The sequence below is a fragment of the Salvelinus namaycush genome, unplaced genomic scaffold (assembly GCF_016432855.1).
Source record: "Salvelinus namaycush isolate Seneca unplaced genomic scaffold, SaNama_1.0 Scaffold25, whole genome shotgun sequence".
Lineage (NCBI taxonomy): Eukaryota > Metazoa > Chordata > Actinopteri > Salmoniformes > Salmonidae > Salvelinus > Salvelinus namaycush.
Window position 1 is genome coordinate 594,147 of NW_024059341.1, and position 15,026 is coordinate 609,172.

Genomic DNA, 15,026 nt, shown 5'->3' on the forward strand with positions numbered 1-15,026 from the left:
GTTCGCTGGTCATCGTTTCTCTGACAGGACTGTTTCTGTCCTACCTGTGGGTTTTAGGAGGGTCATTTTTCACTGAAGGTTTGAGACCGTTAATCATCTTTCACAAAGATTTGTTTAGACAGATAATTCCCTTACAACACTAGGCAAGCAGGCTGATTTTTATTTCTGAGTTAAAAAGAGTAAGACGATGACACTTCAGAGAACGTTTTCCTGAAAACAAGTATTCAGATCACATTTATTAGAAAAAACAAGTTGTTGAATATTGGAATTTATTTGGGAATACTCATATACACTGACTCGAATATACTCCCATGCATTTAATCCAGATATTTAAAAAATTGTATTTGAAATAAATATTAGAAAATACTTTCAAATTAAATGTGGTCAACTATTTGTTTTTTACAAATAACCATTCAAATACTCAAATAAAAATACTTGTTTTGAGCTGTGTATTTGAAAATAATTAAATACACAGCAAAATATATTCAAATAACAAAACACATGGATTTGAACCCAGGTCTGAGCCATCCATCGCAAAACAATATTTTACAATGTTGAACAAATATGTTGGACCCAAGCACTCAGAGATAAAAACACATACATAAACTATAAAATAACATATATAAACAATAAAATAAACACAATCAATAAAAATATATACAAATTAAAACTGTCAGTCATGACAGTCAGCAATTATAGATGATTAAACAGGTGTGTGTGTGTGTGCGCGCATTTGTGTGCGTGAAGCATCATCGATGCTGACTCGGCTGTTTCTGTGGGAACCAAGCCCTGCTCATCCTGCTGTCACACGCAACTGAGTCCCGCCCTGTCAGCTTTAACTGATTACTGTGTGTGTATGTGTGTGTCAGCAGACGGTTCAGTTCAGTCTCAGGTAGAATCCTGTCTCTCTTTCTCACTCTCCTTTCTTTAGTGTCTTTAGACCTCTAGCTAACTTCTGCCCATCCCTGTCTCCCCCTCTATCAGTCTGTTCAGACCTCTGTGCCTTCCCGTGGGTATAGGATGCTTGCTGAGCCCAAGCCGGGGTAGAAATGCCCATTGAACTGGCTGAGGATGGGGCTGCTGTAACCCAGGGAAGAGTGGGTGGGCGAGGAGAGGCCAGGGGGAGGCGGCAGCTGGGAAGCCCACTCCGAAGCACCCGAGCTGGGGGAGTAACTACCAAAACCCCCAGGCTGTGTAGGCCTCTGGGTCCCATCCAGGGTAAGGGTTATGGGGAGGGCCCGGTTCAGCGAATCTCCTACGATCTCATTGGCTCCCCCTGACACCACTCCAGACATCTCAGACAGGAAGCTGCTCAAGCAAGGGGTGGGACCTGTGGTTGAAGGGGTGGGGATTCTCTCTGGCGTGGGAGACATGTCGATCCCGTGGTTGCTGGGGGGTTCGGGGCTCCCCCGGTTGTTGGGGTCACCTGGCTCCGACCCCCCTGACCCCCCCTCTCCTCCAGACAGCGAATCAGACTTCCTCTTCCTTTTACGACGGAAGTTTCCATTGTCAAACATCTTCTCACAGTTTGGGTCTAGTGTCCAATAGTTACCCTTACCTGGAAGAGAGAGAGTGAGGGAAAGAGAGTGAGGGAGGGAAGGAGGGGGGGGGGTAGAGTAGAATGTGTTTGCGGTTGACACATGGATTATTGACTGCATCATCTACTATCATTACTAAACACAGTTCATCTACCGTTCCATCACAAGACTATTACACACGCTAAAGGCACGCCCCAGTGGCTACCTAAAGTAAAGACACATGATAACTAAAGTAGACTTTTGACTTTTGACAAGGTTAGATTCAAAATGAATAAATCAACCATCAAATACTGTCATATCTTAGATTGATTGGTTATTTTGTGGGCTTAGAACTAAAATAAAACAAACACATAATGACGTCAGACTCTTACCAGGGTCGTCCTCGTCTCTGGGGACCTTCTTGAAGCAGTCGTTGAGTGACAGGTTGTGCCTGATGGAGTTCTGCCAGCCAGCCTTGCTCTTGTTGTAGAAGGGGAAGTTATCGGCCACGTACTGGTAGATCTGACTCAGGGTCAGCCGCCGCTCCGGGGCGCCGTGGATCGCCATGGCGATGAGAGCGGAGTAGGAGTAGGGCGGGCGGACCAGCTTCATCAGGTCTTCCTGTGAGGGCAGAGAGAACCAGCCCAGCTCCCCCCCAGGGACCCCTGTCCCGCCGGGCCCCAGGTAAGGCCTCTGCATCCCATAGTGCTGGGGAACGAAAGGGGGCCCGGGGTTACCTGGGGGCCCGGTGGTGGCCAGGTATGGGGGAGCGTTGATGCCGGATCCGTTAAACCACAGGTAAGGGTTGGGGGAGGAGGTGCTGTAGTCATAGGAGGTGGGGGTGGTGCGCTGGGGGCTGGGGAGCGAAGGAGGGGGGTAGTAGCAGTCACTGTACATGCTGAGTTCTGGAGGTTCCTGGCCCAGGCTGGGGAACTGGGGGCCACAGCAAGGAGGAGACTGGCCCTGAGGTTCGAACGACGCCATGGTCAGTTAGTCTGTAGTCTCTCTCACCTCCTCCTGATGCTGCTGTGTGTCTGTCCTTGGGCTGTCCTTGTCGTCTCCTTGGGGACAGGTATGAATAGAGTCCTCAGTCCTTTCCTGGTGTCAGGATAACCTTAAAGTTTATATTTTCAAGTTTGAATTAGCCTCTTTTCCAACTTGTGCTGTTCTGGTCCTTGGAAGGTGATGACTGTTTCAGTGTCTGAGTTATGCCCCCGGGGTATCGCTCTCTCTCTTTGTCTGTCTGTCTTTCTCAATCAATCAATCTCTCTCTCTCTCTCTCTCTCTCTCTCTCTCTCTCTCTCTCTCTACTTGTTACCTGTTGACTATTTGCCCTTGCTCAATGTCAGCACTGTCACCTGTCCCACTCTTTTATCTGTGTCCCTGGCAACACCCATTTCTCCTGATTGGTTGTTTAGCCAAGTGAGGATTTTGACAGGAGTGTCATTTTTTTCAATCTGTCAGCCAGTTCCTTAAGGCTCTCTCCCTCCACAGGAATTCCCACTCTTTATTTATTTTTTATATATTTTTTAGGGGGTAGATCAGCTTTAATACTGCAGATAGATTGTAGCTTCCATCAACATAATTGTCTGCATCATTTCCAATCCCCAACATATTTTTTTGCAAATATATACAGTACCAGTCAAAAGTTTGGATACACTCATTCCAGGGTTTTTCTTTATTTGTATTATTTTCTACATTGTATAATAAAAGTGAAGACATCAAAACTATGAAATACTACATTACTACATGATTCCATACGTGTTATTTCATAGTTTTGATATCTTCACTACTATTCTACAATGTAGAAAATAGTAAAAAAAAAAAAAAAACTTGAATGAGTAGGTGTTCTTAAACTTTTGACCTTTAGTGTACATTTTATGGACACAATGTATTTTACAATAGTTATCTTGTTGTTATTAGTCCCACCCTTCAGCTACCTTCAAACCCTCCCATCTATCGCTGAACACCATCCAGTTGGATTTTTATTTTGCCATATATTTTTAACTGTGCTGTTTCACAAAAGTTCTGAACGTATATACATTTTACAGACACAGTATATTTTTTACATGAGTTATCTTTTTGTTGAATTCCCACTCTTTCTCTTAGTATGAATTGAATTACATTTGAATGGATTGTAAAAATACAATACAATTATATATACATTTCATGAAACATTTATGATTGCTGGTAAGAGGCCTATACAATTTCCAAATGCCTGTTCTCTGAACCTAAATAGTAGGCTGGATTGATATCGAGGCCGCCGTTGCTGAAAAACAGAATAAATAGGTATTTCTTCCCTCCCTCAAATTCATCTGGTGTTGCCATAACTTTGTAGAAGTGGTTAGGTAGCCGTTATTTTTGGAAGTTCAGTCACAGATGAAAGGCTAGGGATTCAGTGGTAACTGTTACTTAGTTACAACTTGGCGCCTCCGTCTGGAAAAATGTGATAGCACTAAGTAAAATGTGATACAAAGGTTTCTATACTTATCTAATCTGACACACGTGTGCCTCCTCCCATTCCTCACTTTACTTACGTCGTTCAATCACTCTTACCAGTCATTCTGGGCAGGTGGGGCTCAGCTTTCCTGTTTTGCATGTTATTTTGGCTTTAATACATGTCACATATCAGTTTGCAAACAATGTAAAAATTATATATATCATTGAGTTAATGAAGATGCATACAAACATGGTCTCTTTTGTTTTCTTGAGTAAGGAAGCTCCAAAGTGCAGGTGTTTCAGCCTAGATCAGTGCTTTCTGTGGTGGGGGGGCAAGCCAGCTGAAAATACGGAGCGTTGCGCCGTGATTGGCTCAGTGTTCTGTCACTCATGGGGACACTATGTCACCGCCAAGTCTAAGGGTAGAGCTAGAAAATTCAAGCCCCTTGGGTGCTGCCATAGAGTTACATTAGAAGTGCCTATCCACGAAGACTCAAGGTCATTGGCCACAAATAAAATGACGTCAAATCACATTTTATCTACAGTAGCGGTGAGGCATCAGCATGAATCAAGTCAACAATCTACTGGCAAATCCTTTTTAATCCTTGTTAAATGAAGAGAAATAATGAAGAGAAATTTTAGATAAAACGTATTGGTGCTCATCGGCCATTGGACATAAACATTACACAACAAGTTGGAAATCGCAAATTCAACAATGAGTGGTTTGGAAGGAATCAGTGGCTGGCTGCAAGCATTGCAAAGCAATCACTAGTCTGCTATTCAGTGGAGTGGCTGTATGGTCCCAACTCTAAAATATGAGGGTCTCTTTTCTGAGTTTAAAATGATAAACATTCAACATTGGCCATGCTGTCAATGAGGCATGATTTGTGCCGTGCAAAAAAAAAACTGTTAACTTGGAACTGCAAAATCGGACTTTAGTGAGTTCAAGACAACTGGGAACTCTGTAAAAACAAGCTACGACTGGGAAAATACGTTTTGAACTTTCATCCAACTCAGAATTGTAAATTCAGAACTCGGGCCTCTTTCTAGAGCTACGACCTGAAGATCACTGACGTCATCAGGATTCAACCTTTTTTTCCGAGTTCCCAGTTGTATTGAAAGCACCATAAGTCCAGAGAATGCCAGACTTTGATGATAAAGTTTGATGACAACATTTTCCCATGAAGGACCACCGCTCCACCTTCCTGTTCAAGTGAGCACAGCACAACCAGGTGAGTCCAAACATGTATTGTATGCTGCTGCATAAATTATGTAATATGCCAAGGAGATATGTATACTGTAGCTAAGAAAGTAATACTAAGTGTATGTGCCTGTGCCTCATGTGCCTCGCCCTAATAATTGTGTCTATTTTCACATCTGAATTTCACCTAAAGTTCTCACTCTGTGGGGCACATGTAGCCTATAACCTATGTTTGAGAAATGTAATCATCAAATATTGTAAGAGCTTTCATTGTCTGCTTATATGCCCCCTTTATTTATCGTACAGTTCTGACTTGGTGTACAGGGAGAACGCAGCAAGAACGGCCCATCTTCTGAATTCTGTTGCTGTACATTTCAAAGGTGCTGAACAAATAGTTATATTGACTACATCCGTCCTAGCTCGCTCATGAATGACTTAATCGAAATTACGGATTGCTTCTTATCCGCTTGTTGTCCCCTTATGCCATAGTTTGTACATCTCAATTGTCAGTAGAAGCCACATTTGTTTAAGCAAGTCAGCCATATCAGCTATGTTGTTTAAAAGGCAGTAAATGAGGCTGAATGAACTGTTTCGCTGCCAGACAAGGCTCCGCTGATAGCCAGGTGTAGCAGTGGTAATGTGTTGGGACTGCTGTTGGAACAGCTTTATGTAGGCCCTAACAGTTTGTGGGCACCGTTTGTCACCGTTATAGTGCTATTAATGTATTGTTTAGTGTTGTGTTGTGGCTTTAATGGCATGCATGCCACTGTTATTTATTTTTCCCCACCAAGATTTACATGCTAAAATCGCCACTGGCTACGTCACTGTGCAACAAGAACGAAAATATGAAATTGCACAGACGTATGCATCAATGCATCAAATCTCAAGCATGCGTTTTGTGAATTTGCAACAATGTTTCCATCTTCCATACAAGCTACATCGTTTCCCGTGGCACGAGGCAGCAGGTTTGCAGTGCGCGAGGGCATACAGAGACGCACCACGCGCAATTTCTCTAACCAACAACCAATATAAGAGGAATAGACCGCTAGATCCGATCGGATAACGTTAGAGCTTATCGTAAGTATTTAGTTACTTGTAAATATTTATAAATAAGAAGGTGCCTATTTAATTGAAGTACTCTAAAGTTGGTTATTGTATCCAAGCTTGACAAGCTCACTGACTACCATTTGTTTACTTTGGATTCATTCTTGCGACGGTTAGCTTGGCAAGCCAACTGGACTGATTTTAGCTAGCTGCTAAGCTACCCCTGTCAATCAACGTCATCAAAACAAAACCGTTTTGAAGTTTATAAACTTAAGCTTAAGCACGTCCTTGCATTTGACCTACTTAGCTGTTTATCCATTATGATTATGCTACGTCCATGAAACATGTTCAGTGTGCTTACGTTCTGGTTGGTTTTGGTAGGCTATTCATTTGGGAATCGAATCTTCATATAAATATTGCGCGTTTAAAGATGGCCTATTCTCCGGCCATCAAAAGGACAGTGGAGAAGAGAGAATGGAGTTGAACAAGGGTTTAGAGAGAATGATTGAAGACGTAGAACATCTATCAGGTATGTTGTCTCATTATGGTAATCTCTACCATTTGAATGTTGTAGGCGGTGTTCGAATATTTTTACATCTAAGTTTTCTGTAGGATGATGTAGGTAGCTGTAGCTGTGTTTTTCAGAAACGATTAAGCAAAATCGTTAGTAGCTGAACAATTTTTTTTTTACCGGTCTTTACTTTAACCGTAACACCCTATTGCCTTATTATCCATTTACTACCCACTCTTTAACGTTCCATTTTTAAAACTTGATGGGTGTGTGTAATTCATTATAAATTCTGCATTGTGCTTTAAATCATACTCTGTATGGCCCACTTCTGACACTGACAGCCCTGTCCCTCTTGTCTCTCTTGTGGTTTCCCAGTGCAGCTGACATGGATGGCCAATGACATGGGGATGCAGTGGACCAGTCCTGATCTGGGGGACTCCCTACGGAGGCTTGAGGAAGACTTCCTCCGCTGCAGGGCTGTCATTTGTAGCTTCCCTGGGGAACAGGAGCCGAACCGGAGACAGGAACTGGGAAAGGACCAGGGGATGGGGAAGTGGATGGAGGAGTGACCTAGACCAGGGGATGGATACCACCTCCTCCCCACTTCACCAGGAATGTCTGCAGTTCTGAAATGGACCTTAATCCAAAGCTAGTAGCCCGTGCTCTGTATGCTTGGCTACAACGTTGTTACAGTTGTATGTACAGTAGACTACAGTCTCATATCTGCAGCAGCAGTCTGTTTCTCTCTGACAGAAGCGGAAACCACTGGAGATAGGTGATAGAGATAGATGTCTCCAGCCCCATACTGCATGCTGTCTAAGCTGAGCAGCAGGCTGTTGTATGGTGCTGTTGTATACAGATTGTGGTTGTGTGTTAAGTACCTGTTATAGAATGTGTATGATACGTCTCTGGACAGGGTGTTCAAGGCACTATAGTGTTGTTGTGATTGTTATTCATTTGTGGTTTGCCTGTTTGTCAAATTTTTTATTAAAAAGCTTGAATGAGAATGTTGACCATTGGCTTGTTTATTGGGATGCCAAATGTGTTTGGTAGAATGTGCATACACATGTTGGCATTCTATATCTTGATAGTCATATCCCAGTCATACCCCCAGCAGTCATGGTACTGTACACTTTCTACTTCACAGTTTGAATTGTTCAGAGTAGTAGGCCTACGTCAATGAATATGAGATATGAATATACCAGACTACTGTATGGATTTCTATGTGAATCAGTGGCCATGCAGGTTGACATGGCATAGCTGTACTGACTGAATGTAATCTAGTTGTCTGTGGTGTTTCAGATGGAGAGAAGAGGGAGGAGCACAGAACAGGGTGACTCTACTGATCTGGACCACATTCTGAAGGGCCTGGACTCCATGTCTGAGTGTCTGGACAGACTTGCATGTACGTACTGTATGTCTGTTGGGCTCTGGTCAACAGTAGTGCACTATGGGTATAGGGTGTCATTTGGGACTCACCCAGCATTCTAATGTATAGATACTATGCAAATCTAGTGATGTAACTCTTGCGTTACCTCTGAAATGTGATCTTCCTCCTACGCATCCAAATAGGATTTCGACCCGCCGGCCAACAAACCGCTGTGCAATTCAGCCATGATGTTCAGATGCTCAACGTCTCACAATTTGCCATGTGGTTTATCGATGGCCTTTGGATAGGATAGGCCTCCAGTTGATGTGTTGGATATGGGGAGATGCGTGGAGGCTATTACAGCCAGTCTCATTATGAGATGATTTGATGTGAAGATATGAAGCTGTGTCTTGTCTCTGCCAAGGGAGATGGTTAGTGGGCAAATAAGCTTTCAGCACTACAACAGTCAGCTGTGTCCTAAATGGCACCCTATTCCCTACATAGTTCAATACTTGTTGACATATGGACCCTGGCCAGAAGTAGTGCAGTTGAAAGTGAATAGGGTGCCATTTGGGACTCACAGTCAGGTTGTAGTAATCGTTCCCATCATGCTGCGCTCTCTGACTAGACATACACTAAGTTGACATTACCTTTAAACAGCTTGGAACATTCCTGAAAATTATGTCATGGCTTTAGAAGCTTCTGATAGGCAAATTGACATCATTTGAGTCAACTGAAGGTGTAACTGTGTATGTATTTCAAGGCCTACCTTCAAACTCAGTGTCTCTTTGCTTGACATGGGAAAATCAAAAGAAATCAGCCAAGAACTCAGGAAAGTAATTGTAGACCTCCACAGGTCTGGTTCATCCTTGGGAACAATTTCCAAACACCTGAAGGTACCACGTTCATCTGTACAAACAATAGTACGCAAGTATAAACACCATGGGACCACGCAGCCGTCATACCGCTCAGGAAGGAGACACGTTCTGTCTCCTAGAGATGAATGTACTTTGGTGCGAAAAGTGCAAATCAATCCCAGAACAACAGCAAAGGACCTTGTGAAGATGCTGGAGGAAACAGGTACAAAAGTATCTGTATCCAAAGTAAAACGAGTCCTATATCGACATAACCTGAAAGGCCACTCCGCAAGGAGAAGCCACTGCTCAAAAACCGCCATAAAAAAGCCAGACTAGGGTTTGCAACTGCACATGGGGACAAAGATCGTACTTTTTGGAGAAATGTCCTCTGGTCTGATGAAACAAAAATAGAACTGTTTGGCCATAATGACCGTCGTTATGATTGAAGGAAAAAGGGGGAGGCTTGCAAGCCGAAGAACACCATCCCAACCATGAAGCACAGGGGTGGCAGCATCATGTTTTCAGGGGTGCTTTGCTGCAGATGGGACTGGTGCACTTCACAAAATAGATGGCATCATGAGAAAGGAAAATGATCTGTATATATTGAAGCAACATCTCAAGACATCAGTCAGGAAGTTAAAGCTTGGTCGCAAATGGGTCTTCCAAATGGACAATGACCCCAAGCATACTTCCAAAGTTGTGGCAAAATGGCTTAAGGACAACAAAGTCAAGGTATTGGAGTGGTCATCACAAAGCCCTGACCTCAATCCTATAGAAAATGTGTGGGCAGAACTGAAAAAGCGTGTGTGAGCAAGGAGGCCTACAAACCTGACTCAGTTACACCAGCTCTGTCAGGAGGAATGGGCCAAAATTCACCCAACTTATTGTGGGAAGCTTGTGGAAGGCTACCCGAAACATTTGACCCAAGTTAAACATTTAAAGGCAATGCTACTAAATACTATTTGAGTGTATCCAAACTTCTGACCCACTGGGAATGTGATGAAAGAAATAAAAGCTGAAATAAATCATTCTCTACTATTATTCTGACATTTCACATTCTTAAAATAAAGTGGTGATCCTAACTGACCTAAGACATGAAATTTTAACTATGATTAAATGTCAGGAATTGTGAAAAACTGAGTTGAAATGTATTTTGCTAATGTGTATGTAAACTTCCGACTTCAACTGTATATATATACAGTATGTCCCTGGGACACAACAATAATATGACATCTTAATCTGAGACATTAACATTATTTTAACATCTGTATCTTATTATAAATAATGAACTGGTAGACATTTTCCCTCTTGATTTTCTTATGGGGTTTCTTGTTACCTATAAGAAGAAAATCGTTCAGCTCTCCTTTCGTATTGGATTGGATTTTGTACAGGGATATATTTTCTTTTCTTCTTCTGTTGTGTCTCGTAGTGCGGACCCAGCTGAGACAGTGTGACCTGATCGTGTGCTTCAGCCACCCAGACAAGATGGCCTCTCTGAACAGAGTGGAACAGGGGGTGACCTGGCCCAAGACTGGACCTCAAGCTGAGGAGTGAGGGAGGAGAGAAGGAGGAGAGGATTAAGATATAGAGGAGGAGGAAGAAGAGGAGATTAAAGATGAGGAGGAAGAGGAGGATGAGGGGGAAGAGGAGGGAGAAGAAGAGGAGGGGGAGGAAGAAGGAGAAGATGGAGAAGTGAAGGAGGAGAAGATTAGGAGAAGAGGAGAAAGCATGTGTATGTAGTTGGTCAAATCAAATCGTATTGGTAACATACACATGGTTAGCAGATGTTAATATGAGTATAGCGAAATGCTTGTGCTTCTAGTTCCGACTATGCAGTAAAATCTAACAAGTAATCTAACAAATTTACAACAACTACCTTATACGCACAAATGTAAAGGGATGAAGTAAGAATATGTACATATATAAATATGGATGAGCGATAGCCGTGCGGCATAGGCAATATGCAGTAGATGGTGTAGAATACGGTATATGCATATGAGATGAGTAATGTAGGATATGTAAAAATTATTAAAGTGCCGTTATTTAAAGTGACTGATACATTTATTACATACATTTATTAAAGTGGCCAGAGATTTGAGTCGGTATGTTGGCAGCAGCCACTCAATGTTAGTGATGGCTGTATAACAGTCTGATGGCCTTGAGATAGAAGCTGTTTTTCAGTCTCTCGGTCCCAGCTTTGATGCACCTGTACTGACCTCGCCTTCTGGATGATAGTGGGGTGAACAGGCAGTGGCTCGGGTGGTTGTTGTCCTTGATGATCTTTTTGGGCTTCATGTGACATCGGGTGCTGTAGGTGTCCTGGAGGGCAGGTAGTTTGCTCCCGGTGATGCGTTGTGCAGACAGCACTACCCTCTGGAGAGCCTTGCAGTTGAGGGCGGTGCAATTGCCATACCAGGCGGTGATACAGCCAGACAGGATGGTCACGATTGTGCATCTGTAAAGGTTTGTGAGTGTTTTAGATGACAAGGCAAATTTCATCAGCATCCTGAGGTTGAAGAGGCGCTGTTGCGCCTTCTTCACAACGCTGTCTGTGTGGGTGGGCCATTTCAGTTTGTCCGTGATGTGTACGCCGAGGAACTTAAAACTTTCCACCTTCTCCACTAATGTCCTGTCGATGTGGATAGGGGGGTGCTCCCTCTGCTGTTTCCTGAAGTCCACGATCATCTCCTTTGTTTTGTTGACGTTGAGTGTGAGGTTATTTTCCTGACACCACACTCCGAGGGCCCTCACCTCCTCCCTGTAGGCCGTCTCGTTATTGTTGGTAATCAGACCTACCACTGTAGTGTCGTCTGCAAACTTGATGATTGAGTTGGAGGCGTGCATGGCCATGCAGTCATGGATGAACAGGGAGTACAAGAGAGGGCTGAGAACGCACCCTTGTAGGGCCCCAGTGTTGAGGATCAGCGGGGTGGAGATGATGTTTCCTACCTTCACCACCTGGGGGTGGCCCGTCAGAAAGTCCAGGACCTAGTTGCACAGGGCGGGGTCGAGACCCAGGGTCTCGAGCTTAATGACGAGTTTGGAGGGTACTATGGTGTTAAATGCTGAGCTGTAGTCGATGAACAGTATTCTGACATAGGTATTACTCTTGTCCAGATGGGTTAGGGCAGTGTGCAGTGTGATGGCATCGTCAGTGGACCTATTGGGGTGGTAAGCAAATTGGAGTGGGTCTAGGGTATCAGGTAGGGTGGAGGTGATATGATCCTTGACTAGTCTCTCAAAGCACTTCATGATGACAGAAGTGAGTGCAATGGGGCGATAGTCATTTAGTTCAGTTACCTTAGCTTTCTTGGGAACAGGAACAATGGTGGCCATCTTGAAGCATGTGGGGACAACAGACTGGGATAGGGATTGGTTGAATATGGCATAGGTTCAAATCCCGCCTGAGGCTATCTGTTCAATAACATAGGTTCAAATCCTGCCTGAGGCTATCTGTTCAATAACATAGGTTCAAATCCCGCCTGAGGCTATCTGTTCAATAACATAGGTTCAAATCCCGCCTGAGGCTATCTGTTCAATAACATAGGTTCGAATCCAGCCTGAGGCTATCTGTTCAATAACATAGGTTCAAATCCCGCCTGAGGCTATCTGCTCAATAACATAGGTTCAAATCTCGCCTGAGGCTATCTGTTCAATAACATAGGTTCAAATCCCGCCTGAGGCTATCTGTTCAATAACATAGGTTCGAATCCAGCCTGAGGCTATCTGTTCAATAACATAGGTTCAAATCCCACCTGAGGCTATCTGCTCAACAACATAGGTTCAAATCCTGCCTGAGGCTATCTGTTCTGTAGCATAGCCTCAGGTGGGATTTGAACCTATCTGTTCAGTAACATAGGTTCAAATCCCGCCTGAGGCTATCTGTTCTGTAGCATAGCCTCAGGTGGGATTTGAACCTATCTGTTCAGTAACATAGGTTCAAATCCCACTTGATTGGAGACAACCTTTATCTTTTCCCACTGCCATTCTCTCATCATCTGTTAAATAACATCATGAAATACCTTAAATATATTTAAAAAAATAAGCTTAGGATTCTAATTTATGAGTGGACTCCTTGACAGAGCAGAGAGAGGGGGCTGTTTGTTCACCTCGCTACCCATGAGGCCGGTGCCCAGGTGGTATATGTTGCCTTGGTGATGTATCTGGATGTTGTAGACCTTGCCTTGGTTCAGCACCATGAGGGTGTAGAGCTGCTCAGAAGAGCCCTTGGAACTGTCCCTCAACAGAAACGCTCCATCCTGAAACACACACAGCTACATTTATACAAACTGTGTGTGCGTCTGAGGAGGCTGGTGGGGAGAGCTATAGGAGGAGGGGCTCATTGTTAAGACTTTTATGGAACGGCTTCCTACGTAAAACATGGAAACCACATGCTTGATACTGTTCCATTTATTCCAGACATTACAATGAGCCTGACCTCTTATAGCTCCTCCCACCAGCAGCCTCTGGTGTGTGTGTGTGTGTGTGTGTGTGTGTGTGTGTGTGTGTGTGTGTGTGTGTGTGTGTGTGTGTGTGTGTGTGTGTGTGTGTGTGTGTGTGTGTGTGTGTGTGTGTGTGTGTGTGTGTGTGTGTGTGTGTGTGTGTGTGTGTGTGCGTGCGAACATATGTATATGTGTCAGTGAGGACCAACAGGGGTGGGGAGAACTACATAGAAAGCATATATAATTGTGAATTATAGGATCTCCATGAGTTTTGTATTGTGGCCACACACCAACCCTAGTGGTGCGTGGCCATGAACCTAGCAAGCATCGTCGAGAACCAGGAGGCGTGACAAAAACGTGATTTTGGAGGTATGGCTATGTAAGACTACCATGACCCTGGTGTTTGTCTAGTGCAACAGTGCCATCTTGTGGTCGGTGAACCTCATTACATAAACTACCATTTTCACTTGACACCTGAGGATTTATTTTCTTCTCATTCCTGGTACATGTAAATGTACTCGGTGTAAATTATTCGTCTATATATTATGTTTATTGTGGCAGCACTATTTCACCTGGTCAAATTCCTGGTACGTTAATGTACTTGGCGAATAAAGCTGATTCAGTTATTGTATGTTGAGATAAGCCTCTCTCAAATGCCTGTCAATTCATGATTGTACCACTAAGTAGCGCCAGTGTTCCTACACTCCCAAGATCCGGCACAGGACAGGCCGGGTTCGATTTTCTCCCTCCTCCCCATGCCTCCCCCTTTTTTAACTAACCACTTTCTCTGCGCAGCGCAGTTCAAATCACAGAGAGGGAAAGAGACAGCGAGCAGGCGGCAGTGGTTCATTCTGCAGTGGCCATAGCGAAAATCTGTCTTCTCTGCAAAGTCCCTAGGGATGCAAACTCTATACAACGGATTTTATAGGTATTCAGTTGATTGCCTACCAAACGAAACATATATTGCCTGAGAAAGAATCTGCATACAAAATATGGTAAGCGCCAATGTATTTGTTATTGTCTTGCACTTGCTGCAGCAGCAGCACTGTAATGCATTCTGCTCCCACAACCACAACAATGTTTCCGAATTTGGACTCACGTTCTTCTGCAAACTGAGTTTTTTTACTCAGGTTAGATCACCGGCTAATTGAAATGCTATTCAGAAGTTTTTACAGATACTTTACCCACATACCGACGTCCCTGGCGAACATGCACGGGGCCGATTAATTTAGCCTAGCCAAGAAAATATGAAATACACCGCAACCGAGGCTAATCGCCAGTGTCTTGCAACTATCGCCAAATCACAGCAGTTTATAACCAGTTAGTTAAATGATTACTATCTTCTCTTTGTTTAAGTCAAATGTTAAACTCCCTCCCGCGGCCTTGAATGCGTCGGACCACCTACTTATATTGTAGCCTACTCAGTTATCCTGCCAATTTTACAGGATTCTGATCGATTTTGTTGCCCAAATAGCTGAAGGAAGCGATGTGCAGCCCGCGTCGCTCCAGCTGTGTGGACTCGGATCGCTTAAAGCACTGTAGACATTATTGGCACATGGAAAATTGCAATTTATACATGATCATTTTAATGGTCCACGTATAATGCTAGAAAAGCAGACACATTGCATTTCTGCCAGACAGGTTCC

General features: G+C 43.7%; 2 protein-coding genes across 2 annotated transcripts in view; one reads left to right on the forward strand and one right to left on the reverse strand.

Moving 5' to 3' along the window:
* Positions 1-989: 989 nt before the first annotated feature.
* LOC120039057 (forkhead box protein I1-ema-like) lies at positions 990-2,501 on the reverse strand. Its single transcript, XM_038984584.1, has 2 exons — positions 1,910-2,501; positions 990-1,558 (listed from the first exon to the last, which is right to left on the reverse strand). The coding sequence occupies exons 1-2, from the start codon at positions 2,499-2,501 to the stop codon at positions 990-992; spliced, it is 1,161 nt and encodes a 386-aa protein (XP_038840512.1).
* Positions 2,502-14,201: 11,700 nt separating this feature from the next.
* LOC120039065 (NEDD4-binding protein 3-A-like) overlaps positions 14,202-15,026 on the forward strand; it is a gene marked incomplete at its 3' end in the record, with an annotated part of 78,568 nt that continues 77,743 nt past the window's right edge. The window contains exon 1 of the mRNA XM_038984591.1: positions 14,202-14,375. The remainder of the gene's footprint in view (positions 14,376-15,026) is intronic.

Excerpts from the sequence above, each read along its gene's own strand:
- LOC120039057 (XM_038984584.1), bottom strand. The coding sequence starts at position 2,501 with ATGGCGTCGTTCGAACCTCAGGGCCAGTCTCCTCCTTGCTGTGGCCCC. Across the intron at positions 1,559-1,909 it reads CAGAGACGAGGACGACCCTG|GTAAGGGTAACTATTGGACA; the intron begins GTAAGAGTCTGA and ends TCTCTCTTCCAG.